Source organism: Lepidochelys olivacea (assembly GCF_965140295.1).
Source record: "Lepidochelys olivacea isolate rLepOli2 genome assembly, chromosome: 10".
NCBI lineage: Eukaryota > Metazoa > Chordata > Testudines > Cheloniidae > Lepidochelys > Lepidochelys olivacea.
In genome coordinates, this window is record NC_140420.1 from 15,469,788 (window position 1) to 15,486,383 (window position 16,596).

General features: G+C 43.6%; 1 protein-coding gene across 1 annotated transcript; it reads right to left on the reverse strand.

Moving 5' to 3' along the window:
* Window positions 1-1,601: 1,601 nt before the first annotated feature.
* Window positions 1,602-16,009, reverse strand: NPTX2 (neuronal pentraxin 2). The gene is made up of 5 exons (XM_084640862.1): window positions 15,282-16,009; window positions 12,409-12,625; window positions 7,060-7,304; window positions 5,105-5,284; window positions 1,602-3,331 (listed from the first exon to the last, which is right to left on the reverse strand). The coding sequence occupies exons 1-5, from the start codon at window positions 15,741-15,743 to the stop codon at window positions 3,104-3,106; spliced, it is 1,332 nt and encodes a 443-aa protein (XP_084496988.1). The 5' UTR covers window positions 15,744-16,009; the 3' UTR covers window positions 1,602-3,103.
* Window positions 16,010-16,596: the final 587 nt, after the last annotated feature.

Consider the following 16,596-nt stretch of genomic DNA (forward strand, 5'->3'; position numbering starts at 1 on the left):
GATGGCCTGAGTGGTGGATCTAGTTGTTTATCATCCCAATGGGATGAAGGAAGAATATGAGCCCCTCAGCTCAATGTCCTGCTGTTTTTTGTTTGATAACTGTAGTAGGAATGTTTTAAATCTTAACCACACTCCAGAGTCAGGCAACCCTGTTTTGTTCAGGGTTGCTCTAATTTACACCAGGCTGCTCCCAGCCCCCCAATGCTGTTCTGGCAGCTGAGAAAAATGGGGACATACAGATACCTCAGCCAGAGTCCTCTCTGAGGAGGGTGTGTCAGAGCTGCAACAGCAGCTGTACACCAACTGAGGCTTCTTCTATGCAGAGGGGTGTTTCAATGTCTAGATCCTCCAGCTTTAAACCTACTTTGTACCACCAGCCCAATGCAAGTATCCTACACAGGGCCCAGGATTAGGACCTTAATCTCTTGCTACCAGACCCTGTGGTCTTCAGTGCAGTTTATGTCTAGCAATTTGATGAACAATTTATGCATAGGGCACAACATCATTTCACTCAGTTCTGATCCATGTAACTGATAGTTATAGATTTCAAAATTATTTGCTGCATATGTTATCTCCTCAGATTCTTTGGGATATACATGGAGACAGAGGGGGTTGAAAGGTCAGGACACCTGTTGTTTTAAGGCTTATATTGAAGACTGCAGTTCTGTGTGCTATTGGTGGGTGCTACAGGATAGGCAGGTAAACTTTGCTCCTGATTAATTCACTTGGTGTGGGTCTTTCTGATGAGACGTTAAAAGATTGACACTTTGTATAGGAGTAAGGGGATTAGCCCACTGCCTTCACCACACTGTGTAGCATACTCTTCACTCCTTGCTTGCCACCTACTACCCTTCCCCTGAGAGTAGCTATGGCTATGTGCTCCCCTGGCATTTGCCCTGTCTCTCTCTGTACCCCTCCAGGGAGGGGAATCATTCCCACTAGCTCTTGGCCTACCTGCCCTGCGGTGCATCCATTGCTTTCCCCTCTGAACTCTTGCCACAGTGTGGAATAGTATAGCTACAGAAGGGTTGTGACTATTGCTCAATACAATGCAAATTACATAATTCATGCCATCATAAGCAGGGGGAGAGACACTCCTCCCTCCCCAAGCCTAGACAAGACCTCCCAGCTGTGGATGGGAACATGGAGAGGGTGTGAGAAAGTGAATGCCAGCATTGGTACTTAGGGTTCTCTCCCCCTCTACTCCCCAAGTGAAGCTCATGCATATTATCAGTAGGTCTGGCTCCCTGTGCCACAGTGGTGAAAGAAAATGCCTTTTTACAAAAGACTTTACATGCCACTTAATAGTGACTGCAGCCACCTGGGTGTACAGGGTACATACACGTCAGTCAGTGCAGGATTGGGGCTGTAGTTTGTATGGCATTCTGGAATAAAGGAAATAGAAATATAATTTGAGAAGACCACTTTTTTTTTTTTTTTTTTTTTTTTTTTTTTTTAAGAGGCACAGTTTATAGGTCTAAAAAATGATTAAAATCATAGCACTGTGAAGTAGCAGATGGTACTTTGCAAGAATATAAAGGAAAGTAGTGATTTTACAGTGCATTTTTTAATTAAAAGTTGTATGAATTTTTCCTTTAAGATCATACTACATTAGTGGGATTATGTAACTTTATCCAACAAATGGAACTGTAACTATAGAGATTCTTACAATTCAAAAGATGAAAAATAAAATATGGTATTTAACTTTATAAATTTCCTCTTTTAAAAATCATTTTTCTTTAAATCAATAAGTATTAACTCTTTCTGGTACAGTACATATGCTATCTGCAAGCCACAAACCAAAGAGTCACTAAATACCAAGAAAATACAACTCTGTCCCCAAAGTATTAAGAAAAAAGCATAATAAAATATACTTTGTAAAGTCAGCTCAATGCTTACAGAAGTCATGACAATTAACAAGAATTGAAAGCCAACACATTAGTCATAGCACATAGGACCATCATAATACAGGAAGTGTCTGCAATAGAGACTTATGTTGGAAAAATATATATATTAGTGATTCTCAGCAAATGGAAACTGAACTTTGGCACTTGCTTATAAAAAGGCCTTTCAGAGTAAAACTGAAATTCACTTAGAAATATTTTATATGTATTTAGAAAAGAAAAAGACTAGTGATTGAAATCAGAGATAAATGCAGCATACTCATTAACCTACATAAAATACAAGTACAGTCATTCAACCATCACCTAATCCATGGGAGTGGGGAGGAGCAGAGGGAACACATGCAGACTGGGGACCAGAACATCAGCTGGTATAAACTGATATAAATCAGCATAGCTCCATTGATTTCATGGAGCCATGCTGATTTACATCAGCTGAGTATCTAGCCTGGTCTCTGAATTTGGAGTGGAATAGCATTTGCATTGTATTATATAGTCCCTCATGACCTAAAAGAGGCAACAAGATGTGGGGGGGGGGGTCATCATCTTTTATTGGACCAACTTCTGTTGGAAGAAGGTACAAACTTGTGAACTACACAGAGCTCTTCTTCAGGTCTGGGGAAGGAGGCAGAGTGTTTCGGTCATGACATACCACAAGGCAAGGATTCTAACTTGTCTAAATTGTAGAGCAATTACCTTCTGTAATGCGGGTAGTGGCTACTCTGCTGCTGCTCTCTGCAGATCTCAGGTGTGTTGAGTTACGGTGTGATAAATGCAGTATAAGGATTACCTCATTTCTTTAAAAAGGTTGTAAAAGAATTGAATACGGGGGGGGGGGAGGGGAGATTCAATACCAAGGTGTACACTTTGCCTGTTATCAGAGAGAAGCAATTTTCCACTTGATATAGGTAACATTTGCAAAACAGATTCCCCTAGAAGAATTAATGTACCAAGCAAGAACCTGATCCAAAGTCCATTGAACTCAATAGGTATCTTTGGATCCACCTTAAGACAACTGCTATTTGAGCCTCTTTCATCTTCAGGATTCATGCCAAGAGCTACCAGCTTTATTTGTCCCCAAGCAGTTTACTCAGGATTTCCCCCCCCGACCCCCCAATTCATTTGGTAGGGAAATAAGTGTGACAGACCTTACAAGGATTGTCCTAATAAAATGGGGCACTTAAATAGAAAAGTGATTGTAGCTATAAATCTAGCAAACGCTCTTCACATGTCTCCACAGGCCATTTAGTTGCACCTCCAAATACATCAACATTGTTATCAACCCAGGGTATGATGTTGCCAGGCATGTTGGTAGAGCAGTTAGCAATATTCATGATATCTTCTGCTTTTAAGACCCTGTCCCAGATATTGAACTGGCTCATCTCCCCAACGAAGGCTTGAGTTGCATCAAATCTGCCTCCAACCGTGTCCTTTATGAATAAAAAATAAAAGAATTAGATGAACAGGTTTTTCCATGTGCTTTAAAATTACAGAAGCCACCCACACTACCCGCAATAGGTGAAATGCAAGTGCAAAATGCTAGTCACCAAGATTTCTAAATGGTCTTTGTTTTACTTTTCACAAAATATTGCTCTTTCAAGCATTTAGAAGCTCATGTCTCAAAGAACTGGTGTGCTGTATCACAAGAGTGTGAACGCCATTTCCAATAGCAAGAGGGTAAAGTCATAAATCAGAGGAGCTACTCATGCTCACCTCTGGGAGCAAGGCATACAGATGCTGGCCTTAAAAAAAATATATTAGAGCTGATTTAAGGCCTGATTGGGTAGTGCTTGCCCAGACTAGATTTTGTTATCTTCAGTGATAACTATGCATGTGTAAAGTGTGCTGGTTTGAGCCCTTATGCAATTATAGTAGTAAATATAACCATGCCCCTGGACCAGTCATCTGCAGGGATTGAACCAGGACCTCTGGGTTTAAAAAAAAAAGTATAGCTTCTATTGCCTGTATTAAAGGACCAACATCATGTTGGAGGTAATAGCAGTCTGACTCCTTAAATGGTCCAGCCACTAGCAAGTGGCGAAGAGCTACACTGAGTTGGCATGATTATACAGTGAGTTGGCAGTACAGATTGGAGCCAAGTATAGTATGAGTAGGCAGAGGGAAAGCTTTACAGAAGAGCTCGCCAGTGCTTTAATGGTGAACTTGAGCATCTACTATGCAGCGACTGACATGAGCAAGGAGCAATTAGTTTACAGCCAATAATTTTAGTGAATCTCACTTCCTTTTCAATGGAAAAAGATCACAAAATCTGTCAATTTATTCCTTAGGTAATTTGACAATTTCATAGCAAGATATCTTCTGTTTTACAAAAATTATTAGTAAAGGCCATTGCCAATATTCAAATATCACAATTTGCAGCGTGTTGGTTACATAAGTCACTGTATAGCGAGTGGTCGGATGACTTCTGATTGGAGAGCTCCGAGTACCACAGAGAAAAGTGGCCTATTCTTCCCCTTTACAAAGGCATAGCATGTGCTTCAGCCTCCAGTGGGTTTGCCTCTGGGACAGGGCAGGAAGGGACCCCGGACACAGCCACAAGCCTCTCCATTATGCCCCCTACTTGGGTTTAGTGCTCAGTTGCCATAATAGTTTGATTCCTCTACGCATTCATAGAGGAACAGTGCCAATATTCTAGCTATGAAGGGGGTGGAAGGAAAAGGAAGGGGCTCCTTGTGCTCTCCCTGAAAGAGGAACAAATTGCGCTGGCCTGAAGATTGGAGGCACGGCAACTACTGTTGCAAGCAGTTGTCCATCACTATGTGCAGATGCATCATAACTGATCCAATTCAGCCTATTTCCACAGAGTATTTAGCCTCCATATAGCTGCCAGCAATCAGTTTCAAAGGATTCATATCTGACTAATGCCTTGAATCACTGGCAAAAGTAACAGAACCAATGCTTCATATTTTAGCATTAAATTAAGACTTGCAATAGGAAATATTAAATAAGAGAAATACAGCATGGTAATAGGTACTGGTTCCACCAAATATCTGTTGCTTTGTCATGCATCTCAGATGTTACACATGGAGCATGGGGAATGGTATTTTATAACTGGACAACGGCAGTCCTATGAATTCCAAATTCATTTTATTTGTAAACAGTAGGTTTTTCTTTAATTTCTGCTTTTAGAGAAGGGAGAGAGATTTGGTTATTTTTATAAGAAAAATTTTTCTTCAACTCACCTGCTCCTGACCCAAAATCAGGACCCCTCCAGGTTTAATTGGGTGCCAAGGGGCTAAATTTTCCCCAGTGCCGAGCTTCTCTCCATCCTGAAAAGCCTCCCACATTCCATCTCTAGTTGTCCACGTGACACAGATATGATGCCACTTTCCATCGCTAATAAAGAGAGGGAGCTGGGCAACCTACATGTAGATAACAATAATGAATACCGGAGACCTGTGTCTGGCAGTGCCAGCCCTTGAATAATGGCAACCGACCAAGGCTTTATTACTATTCTAGTGTCTTCATACACTGATACAGGACAGACATTCATTCCCATAGAAAATTTAAACACAAGTCATTCTACATTGTCCCAGGTTTACAGCTACACTGCAAATGGCTAAAAAGAGAATCATCTCAATGAAAGGAGGGGTGGAGGTATGTTCAATGCACTGGGAATTCAGCAAGACAGACATGTTTTCTGCTCCAGTTGTGGCTAAATACCACAGGTACGAGAGCCTGGGCTACCACCATTCCTGCTGATGCTGCAGGTTAGTCCATAGCATTTCTTTGTTGTTGAAATCCCTTCATGCTTAGCTCTAACCTTCCATTCAGTTTTCGTGCTAGGATAGTCCTTCAATCCTGGGGCTTGCCTGTGGCATTTGTAGAAAATACTGCTGCACTCTACTTGCCAAGATCGATCTTGAGCCCCTCCTACTCAAACTGTCTATGGGACCTTTACTGTGGGCTTCCAGGGGCACAGGCTTAGGCCCCTTTATGGGCATAATCCAACACAGAAGTCAATAGTAAGACTCACTGGCTTCAGTGGACTTTGGATCAACCCTTAGCGTAGAAGAATATTTTTAGCCTTGCACAAGCAGTTAACAGTGTAGGCTAACAAGCCTACAAATGGGGAGAACATTAGAGAGAACTTAACAACCTCCTTTCCCCCTCTCCCCACATACACAAGCCAAAAATATTAACAAGGTATTTTAATAAGTATTTCTTAACCCACTACATGGACTGTGAACCATCTGAATTGTACTGTAGGTATCTTAGCAACCCTATCACTATACTCCCAGGGATTAGGTGTTTATGAGATTTCCACCCCTCTGTGCACACAGAACAGTGCCAGATGCCAAGTTTTGATAAAACTCACTTCAGCCATTATTGAACAATCTAGTTTTTACTCAGGTAAGTAGTGTAATGACATAATTTGAGGTTTACAAGTTCTAAATCAATTTCTTTTGACAGCTAGCCCAAACTACGGGTGGGGGTCAGGGGAGATGTTCAGGGTACTTAATTTTGAAAAGTTGGGTTTTAGTATTTCTTCTCAGGCTTGATTCTGCAATGTGCCGAGCACCTTTACTGTGTGTTTGACACTTTGTAGGAGAGGTCCCTGATAATTAAACTTCTTATAGACAAAGACAACAGTTGGAAAAGTTTGACATAAATTGAAGACCTAGTAAGTAGAATACTTTAAAAAATAAAAAAATAAGTCTGACATATGCCTTATTCTCTTTGCTCTCAGAATGAAACTGGCATAAAATTAACCTGATATATTAAATTCCTATTAATTTAAAAAGAACGTAATTGGTTTGACTATGATCTCTTTTATACAGGCTCTAAACTGGTTTAACTTCAAAGAGGTTACTCCTGATTTAAAATGGTGTGAATGAGAGGCGACTCAGACCCAGGATTTCTAAATGTTTGTAATTGTAATGTACAAGCATAGGTGAAGCCTATCCAGCTATACCACATTACCTATTCTCATGAACAAAAGCATCACCTAATTTTATTCAAAGCCATTCTGTGAAAGTACGTACATTTTTTATTTTAAACTTTAGTGCCCTGATCTTGCTGCCATTGAAGTCAGTCGAAAAGTTACCTGAGATTTTTTATAGTGCAGATTCAGGCCTTAAAATATCTCCGTTTACCTGGGCTGTCTATTCTAGACAAGAAAGTAGTTAGTTCTCACCTTGTCATTAATTAGTAATTCGATTGGATTATTCCCCCATTCTATCAGCACAATTTCATTAGCCTGCCCAGGGACAGCATAGGAGAATGGTGTTCCAATTCCAGGAGAAGCACTTGACCTCAGCCACAAGCACACAGTGAAGGCATACAACTCTGGCAGAGTCTTCTTGATCTTCCCATATAAATAATTTGTGCGAAGAGGGAGACCGACCTTGAATTCGTCTGGTGATTTAAAAGCACTGCTTCCTATGGTTATAGAAAGAGAAAAAAAGCTTTACATGCGTTTTAAATGACTTCTTATCTAAAGCTGAACTCAGTTAAGACAGGTTATTTTCTAACTGACTGATTTAAGGAATTACACACAGGCTATGTTCAAATAGCATGTAGGTTGCACAAACCTACATTAAGGTTGAACAATTTGCCTCCCTTGTGTGTTTGTTCTAATAGAGTCTTTAATTATATGATCACATACTGTTTTTCCATAGGATTCCTGCCTCATTCAGTGCACAGAATGAACAGCGCTCAATAAGCAGCTATTTATATTTTGAATTCTCCTTGTTGTCCAGTGTGTGGCCTAGACCTAATTTACTCCCCATTATTCAAAGGCAGCTCTAAAAACTAAATTATTTTCCCCATGGCCTTTTCTATGGCACTCACCACTTTAGTATCTGAGTGCTTCACAAACATTAATGTATCTTGACAAACCCCCTGCAAGATGAGATGGTATCATGGTCTCCATTTTAGAGATGAGGACCAAAAGCACAGAGAGATTAAGGGGAAGTATTCACTAGGTCTGGGAGACCAATTTAACATGACTAGATCCAGATCTCAGAGTACCTACTTTCCATTCTGTGGAAGGTGGGGTTTTTTTGTTTTGTTTTATTTTTAAGATTCATTCTGAACTGGAATGAAGAAAGTTTGAGGCTTATTGTAGAATTCACAAAAATTGGCACTAACAAGATACTTCTCTTTGATAATTTTGGTTTATTTCATCTTTTATTATACAACATAATGTAGATATCTTAATGTAATACAAAAGTCAAAACAAAATTGACTTAAATTATTTCAACTTTTTCCTGTTGAAAGTTTCATCAGAATCAACATATTACTACAATAGGTTTTGATTTTGACTAAATGGTATTGTCCAGTGGAAAATTGTGTCCAAATGTTTTTGATGAGCTCTAATACTTAGCATTATACAGCACTTCAAAAGCACAGCTCCCATTGCCTTCTGTTACAGCCCTGAGTGCTCAGCAATTCTGCTAATTAGACCGCAGGGTCCAGTTGGGCACCCAGAAAGAGGAGGAAAACAATTCATGACTCCCTGTGAAAAGCTTGGTTTGACTTGCCCAGCATCACATATATAGGAAGCAGGGATCGAATCCAGTTCTCCAGGGCAATATACAATTGCCTTATCCATCATACCTTCTTTATTCTTCCTGAAGTCCTCTGCCTCATTTACTCACCTTCAAATTTCTGTAATAGCCTCCTTCACTACACAACCCCAATTCATCCCCAGAGAAGGTCTAGTCTGTGCACTGAACAAGGCAAGGATCATGTGGAAATAATATGTGAGCATGTAATTAAAGACTGTGCATAATGTGCTAGGATACAAGGGGACCAAATTAGGGTTGCCTGTGCAATCTTAATTCTGGTATTTCCTAACTTCCTTGACTTTTAACATGAGTTTTTGTAATTTCCTAGGTTTTTTTTTAAAGCAAACTGGGGGAAAGAAAAAGAAAAGAATAAACCTCAGAAATTCTACCTGGCATCATAATCAGCAGGGAACTTTTAGATCCACCACACAGACCTCTGCCACTTGTGCTAACAAAGTAACCGATAGCAATAGTAGGACCCATCCACTATGTGGACCAGCACTGGAGAGGGTTGAGACATACTTTGCCAGTATGCCAGGTCACAGATATATGCTGCCAGCAGGGGAATGGCAAGACTCAGGAATGTTGGGTTCCATTCCAGGCTCTGGAGGGGGGGTGCTCTAGTGGGCACAGACTCTTCTGTGCATTTTCCCCAGAAGCATGACCCCCTTCCCTGTCCTACTCTTCCCCACCTCTGGCTCATTCTCCTACCATTCCCAGTCTTCATTACTCAAGATTTGTGTCTCAGCCCTAATCTCCTTGTCCAGACAGTTGTAGGTCTCAATCACCCCCTCACCCTGCTGCACAAACACTCCTAATCTCCCCCTCCCTACACTTAGGGCTAGTCTCCTTGCCCAGCCTAGTTCCTCCCCCCACCAACTCCTCTTCTGATCCATCTCCTCCACTGTCTCCCAGGCCCAGTCTCCCTCTCCAGGTTCCTTATCCAATCTCAGTCTTGCCCCTACCCATAATCCTCCACAGCTTCTTGCCCCAGTCTCTTGGCCAGACAATCCCAGTTCTCCCTCACACACCAGCTCCTCCTCAGTTCGGTTTTCTCCTCCCTTCTGCCCTGGTTCCTTCCAATTCCCTGACACACTGGTTCTTGGTCCCCTTGTCCAGCCAGACTCAGTCTGTGTTCCCCTGACCAACTGGTTCTGGTTCTTCCACTCCACCCCACCCCACTTCTCACTGCCTCCCAGTCCCACTCTCCTTAGCCAACCAGTCCTAGCTTTTCCCCTCCTTCCAGAGGGAGTCTCAGACTCCTTGCCCCAATCAACTCCTTTCCCAGGTCTGGTTTTCGTTCCCTCTGCATGTGGATCACATGGCTTCCTCCTCTACATTCCCCTTGTTAGCAGCCAGGCAAAGGTGGGAAGGTCACCAAGAGCACAGGAGAGACAGGCTCCCCGCTCTTGGTTCCAGTGCCTGGCCCCAGCCATGACCAGAGCAGCTCGGAGCAATAATTACAGGGAAAGTCTGGCTTCACCCCTGTAGCTATGGGCTCCAGGGAGCATGCTCAGTTTGTCTGAGGATAGTGCATGCACAGCCTAGTCAGCAGGTGCTCCAAGGCTCAAGCATGCTCAGTGAGGATGGCATCTTCAAAAATGTAACTGCTACAAATCAAAGAATTCACCACTAAACATGTGCAAACTGATTTTTCAAAGACGTATAACTTGGCCAAACTTTCATGGGGGCTATCAAAAGGCACATGCTTGACAATGGTCATGCTTCTGACAAATTTCTCCAAAGCATGGGGAACTAGAACTAGAATTTAACATGGCCAAATTCCCCTACCCTCGATCTTCAAAATGGTTGATTTATTTATTTATATTTTTGAGAACTTCAGCCAAAGCCATTCAGCATGGCCTGGAAAATTGCAAACCCCAAACAGTTGTTTGGAAAAGCCAAAAGCAACTAAAAACAGGGTCTTATCCTGGGGAGTGTCAGGCAGCCTCTCATATAGGTGGTGCTACCAGCCCTGACTATGATAACGAACAAAAAGAAAGACATTTGCAGCTGTAATGGTAGGTGCTAGGTTACATATACATGGTAAGAGACAGTGGCTTGCAGTCTAACTAAACGTTCTCTGGCGCATTTTAACATAGCGCTATGTTAAAGTGTCCTATGGAGCCTTTGGTGTGCACCAGCAGGGTCTATACAGACTAATTAATGAGCCACACATCAGTGTGCTTTAGAAATCACCCTTAGTGTGCTTTACTTCACCAGGTAGGCAAGTCCTTGGAGTCCACAATCATCTGTTACACCTCCATATCAAAAAATCAAGAGCCAGTCAGAACTCTTCCAGAGTCTCCTACTACCCTTTACAAAAGATTCTTTTGCCAGGACAAATACAAGGTCCAGAGATTGTGGCACTGTGGGATGGTTGACAATCTATTGCCCAGAAATAGATTGCAAATGGACCCGCACTTTAAAGTTAATACTTGGCACTTGTATTGCTCCTTTTGTTACAGCATCCCAAAGGGCTTCACAAACATTAATGGACTGAATTTCTCAGTCTCAAGAATTAAACACAGCAAGTATTATCCTCCGCTTTACAGAAGGAGAAAAGTAAGGCACAGGAAAGGCTAAGTGAGTTGCATCAGAATTGCAGAGAAAAGTAACAATGCCAGGATAAGAACCCACATCTCCCAATTCCTGGCGCCAAACACATCAACACTTTAGAAATCTTTGGGAGATCAGCTTTTTTTAAAAGTTCTCTCAGCTGTTTTTAGTCCCCCAAAGAGTTATAAGCACTGGATATTGGACTCTTACTTCTCTCTGAAGACCTGTGTCCTATAGGGACACACTATTTCTGGCCCAGTATTACAAGTGTCAGTAAGTTTGCAATTCAAGGCACTTTTATAGACAGTCTTCGTTAAAAAGGTTCTAGAGAAACTTGTTAATTTGGAAGGGTTCATTGCTCCAAGCTTATTACATCTCAGACATTTTCACTGCAGCTCAGACTTCAGTTTTGATATTGGGAAAATGTTAAGCGACTAGTTAGACATCTTTTTGCACATTTTTAAATGAAAAGAATATGCCCAGTACTGAACAAATGGATCCATTAGTCTGTAGTTTAAAATTCATGAGATGTGTATGTTTGTAGTGGGTATATTTTCAAAAACGTGCAATTTGTTTTTAAGCAGACAGCCCATTCACCCAAGCAAGTTCTTGTCCAACCCTGCTGTTCTTATAAAGATTATTTAAGGATAATCTAATGCTATGCAGTTCTCTGTTGGTATATTGTCCTTACCGACAGTTTCATTTTGTCGTTCATTGCCACATGCATTTGTAAGTTAAATAAGTGGAGCACTCACACATGCAGTCCCCAGTAATAATTAATCTACATATCTGATTAAATGATTAGGATTAAAAGTCGCCCAGTGGCACCGCGTGTAATCCATTGTAAAACCTGAAGGTTGCACATTTGGGATAGGACAAATGCTTCAAGGTCTGCTGAATCTCAGAGGCAATGTTCACCACTAATGAAAACCGAAGGTTGTGTCTCAATGGTGTATTCAACAGAAAAAGTGGAAAGGGGCTAGTGGCATAATTAGTGCTTGCAGATCTAGAGGGTGAAGCTAGCTGCAGCAGCCTATGCCAATAGGCAACTTGTGTTCACTAACTTTATCTGCACTAAAATCATGTGATCTAATAAAGTGTCAAAAGCACTTTTGAGGAGAATTGCCTTTTTCCCCTTCTCCATTTAGATGGCCCCCATATCTTAGCATCCAACAAACTTTAAGGGATCATCTTCAAAACCCTAGTATTTTTTCCAGTTTAGAGATGGGAAACTGTACGGACAAAGTCATTTGTCAAATAAGTCTGTGACAGAGGCAGGAATTGAACCCAGATCTCCAGATACATAGTCCAGTCCCTCAGCACAAGACCATGCTGAGTTTTAATACTGCAGCAGAAAAGGAGGAAAGCTAAACAGGAAAATTCAGGGAAGGCTTTAAATTCTGTTTCTAAATTACCTTTCTCCAGTTCAGAAACTCTTTCTAGCAATGCACTCAGGGCTGTTTCTGTCTTTTGCCGATGGGCTGAAGTTTCATTATGAAGCAGGGATTTCTCATCCTCAAGTTCAGCCACTTTGCTTAAAAGCTGGTGCTCTAGATCTCCTAGCCTCCTTTGAAGCATCTCTCGAAGCTCATTAGGCAGGGCTGCATATGACACATTGGCTCGGAGTTGATGCTTCAAGGAAAAAAGAAAAGAAAGATTTCATGCCATATCTGAAAAAGCAAAAATTGTGAAATGTGGGTCTGCTCATGACCAAGGAAGAAAGCAGTTTTCAAACCCAGAACACTAAGCTCTCCTGAAAGTATAATAGAAATGCTAAAAAGCAACGTCATGTTCAAACCTTTCATCAGGCTAACGAAAGAAATAGACTCATTTCTTTAATACCAATGTATTTGTTTAATGCTTCCCTTGTTTCATATCAATGAAAGGTCATACATTTAAGGAAGATCGTTCAATAAAATAAATTCAAGAAGCCAAGTTTGATGTATTTCAAATAGCTACATGTTGCACATTTTCAAAAAATGAAAAAAAAAAATGAAAAATGACATTACAAGACACTAAAGCAGAGTAAATTATACCAAGAAAATGTTTTGATTACTTTAAAAAAATCAAAATAGACATTTGGGGTATTTTAATTTGGTAATAGTGAATGATTTAACAAACAAGAGTTCAGATGTTTCATCAAATCAATTCTGAAAGTGACCCATTATGGAAGTTATTTGTTTAAGCTGTCAAAGTGGGCTAGCCTTTATCCCAAATGACTCTGATTTACTTAAATTACAGTTAGAAACCAAGAGTTTTATCTTCTATGGACATTTTAGTGCCAGAGCTTGTTTTCCCCACCAAAATTATAATGCCATCATGAGATGCTTCAAAAAATAGCAGCATAATAGACTAATGTTTCACTGAACAGGAAAAGCTTTCAAAGTTGTCCTTGAGAAGCAGCCCTTTTTAAAATTTTATTTATTTTTTATTGAATGTTCTCTTCCAAAGAGAACAGGAGAACTAGAGAGAACAAAACAAAGAAACGGAAAGGGAGGGTAAAGAAAGAAAGGAATAGGGCAGAGGGGAGAAAAGAATGACATCTCAGTTTCCATCTGCTAGAAATTAAATCAAAGACCAAATCTTTTCAAATTTACCTGAGGTCCATCTTTTCTGAAAGATTATGTGCTCTCTAGCTGCCAGGTCAGCCGAGTCACTGTGCCAAGCGTCTATCCCTGGAAGCAGTCCGCTCGTCCTCTAAGCAATGCAAGCTGTTTGGCTACAAGCACTGCTCTAGAGAACCAAGCTTTCCGTGAATTGGAGAGTTTCCAAGGTGGTGGGTTAGGTCCCAAAACACAGTTCTGGGAAGTAATTTTTAAGCAGATATCTATTACCATATCAATCCTCCTGCCTACTTCAAGCCAAGTGAATCATATTCTGGGACAGTCCCATAATATGCTAGACAGTGTGACTCCAGAAGAGCCTCATCTCCAGCAGCAGGCAAGGCCCAAGCACTGTAATCTATGTGGGGAAGTAGCCAATGAGGGAATGCCTTGAAAAATGTTTTAAAACCTATACTATTGGAGGTATTATTAAAACAGATTCAACAGCCATTCTGGTTAAAGAACAGCTAGTAATGGTTGACTAGACATGAACTTTTAATAAATCATTTTAAATCCTCTTGGGAATCACATACATCAGAATGGGGTGGGGGAAGAAAACACCTAGAATTCTGCCATGGTCTGGGAAAAAACCCAACACTCTGCTTGGAAAAAAAAAGTTTCCATCCAAGCAAACGTTGCCACAAGTGCTGTGTCTAACTGTGAGCCTGACCCAAGCCTTACTGAAGTCAATTAGAGCCTTTACACGGATTTCAGTAGGCTTTGTATTTGTACCGTTCTTTGAATGGCTGGCTTTCACTCTCGACCAGCTCTCATGAAAGCATCCTATGGTCTTTATGACCCACACTTCACAACTTTCTCAAGGGCCTTGCTGTTTTGTTCAGCACCCTATGTCAAGGTCATATGGCCGGACATGTCGGCATCATAGTCCAAGCCCTACGCAGGCACGTTCTCAGCACTAGCAGAGATTTAAAAATATTAAAAACAGATGCTAAGCTCATAACAGCAGGAAAATAAAACCCACAAATCTCTTCTCTTCCGTTTTAAGGGCAGGGACATACTAAGAGGGATACTCGATTTTCCATTAACTAAAAACAACAAATCAATTCTCTGTAGCCTCTCCTGCAGCGTCACTTCCCTCCTCCCCCACCCTTTAAATAAACACATAAGGAATTCATTAACAATTTAACATGCACCCAGCACAAGGGCTTGCACCGCAGATTGCCGGTCTAAAGCACCCTTTTATTCAGAAAGTACAGTCCCCACATCCAGTTCTCTTCTCAAACCTCCCCTCCTATGCCGCAAAGGAAACGTGGGCCCTCGCTGTCACTACACTAGGGTATATATTTAGAGTCGCCCCTAAGAAGAGAGGGGGGAGACTAGATAACTGATTGACCCAGAAGTGGACTAAATAAAGGCTCTTGGCGAGCCCCAGCTGCAGGATGAACCATCTGTAGCTTCTGGGAAGCGATGCCGGTTCCTTTCAGTCTGTGACTGGGAGCAACTTCGTGAATTGCCCTTCCGAAAGAGGCCGTGTATTTTCAGTGGGTGACATCAGTCCCCCCAGGGCTATTCGTTACAGCCTGGCGCTGCCGTGGACATGGCACCGCGGATTAAAAATGCTATACGGACATACACAGCAGCAGCCGCCGCCGCTGCCCTCTTTGCAGCACCGGGGACAGCTCCCCATCCAGCCGGGCTCTAGCTTGTCCCGGAGCATCTCCTACCTCCAGGTTCTCCAGCCGGTCCTTCAGCGTCTGCATGGTCCGGCTCAGCTGGTCGATGACCTGGGTGTGGTCCCGGGGCAGGTCCCCCATCGTGTCTTTGCCTTTGGCAAACTCTTTCCTCCACCCTCCAGTGCCGGGCTTGCCGTCGGGGCCGGGGAAGCTCTCGCAGCGGCTCAGCTTGCTGGTCAGCTCCCGGATGGTCTCCCGCTGGTTGCCGATGGTCTCCTTCTGCTGCAGGATGGTCTCCCGCAGCTGCAGCACGGTGGCTTTCAGCTCCTCCTCGGAAGGGAGGGCGCCCCCCTGCATGGGGACAGGGGGCAGCGGGCAGCCTGAGGGGGCAGCGTCCAGCGGCAGGGAGGTGCACACGAAGCGGCTCCCCGGGGGGCTCTCCTGGCCCCTCACTCCCCGCCAGCTGGCCCCGGAGGCGAGGGAGAGCAGCAGCCCCGCCAGGAAAGCCAGCATGCCGGCTCACGGGGTACAGAGCCCCCGGGGGCAAGGAGCCCTTAAAGCTGCGGGGAAGGGGGTGGGGACCACTTGGGGGACCTGGTGTAGCTCAGCCCCCGCGCGGAGCTCTCCGGGGCGGCTGGGACCAGGCGCTGTCCACGCCCTCCTCCGAGCACGGTTGGCGGCGGCCCCGGACAGCTCGGAGCAGCGCCCGCTCCAGGACCTGCGCCGCCCGGCTCCGGCTCACGGGCTCTTAAAGGCAGGGCGGTGGGGGAGAGGCCGGCGGGCGCTGGGTGAGGCGGGCGCTGGTTGGTCGGGGCGCGGGCTGACGCCACGCGGTCCCCCGCGCACCAAGGAGCCGGAGTGGGTGTGGGAGGCCGGGGAGACTTCCCATTGGCTGCTCGTCAGGACTGGGAGACGCGCGAGCCCGTTCAGGCGGGCCCCAGGCAAGTCAAGGGAGAGCCCCGCCGCCTGAGTCATTAGCCCGCGGGTGGGGCTGAGGCTGAGCCTGGTGGGGACACGCAGGCGGCACCGCTGACGCTGCTTCGGGGGGCGGATTGCAGGCCGGTGATGAGTACAGGACGGCGCGGGGGCTGGCAGAGCCTCAGCTGGATCCATGCTGGACGCTCCAACAAAGTAGCCCGCTCGGGGGAAAAGACAGCCACGTGGTGAAAGCACCGGATCCGCAACTGGGTTCCTGTCCTGTCTCCAAGTCACTGTCTCTGGCTGCCTCCGTTTACCATTGTTACGATGGGCATCCTGCTACTTCCCTACTTTACGCCATCCATCTAGTGAGGGTAAATTACTGCAGCCACAATTTTCAAAAGTGGCCAGATGTTGAGATTTTTGGTTGCTCAGCCTTTGATCTGGT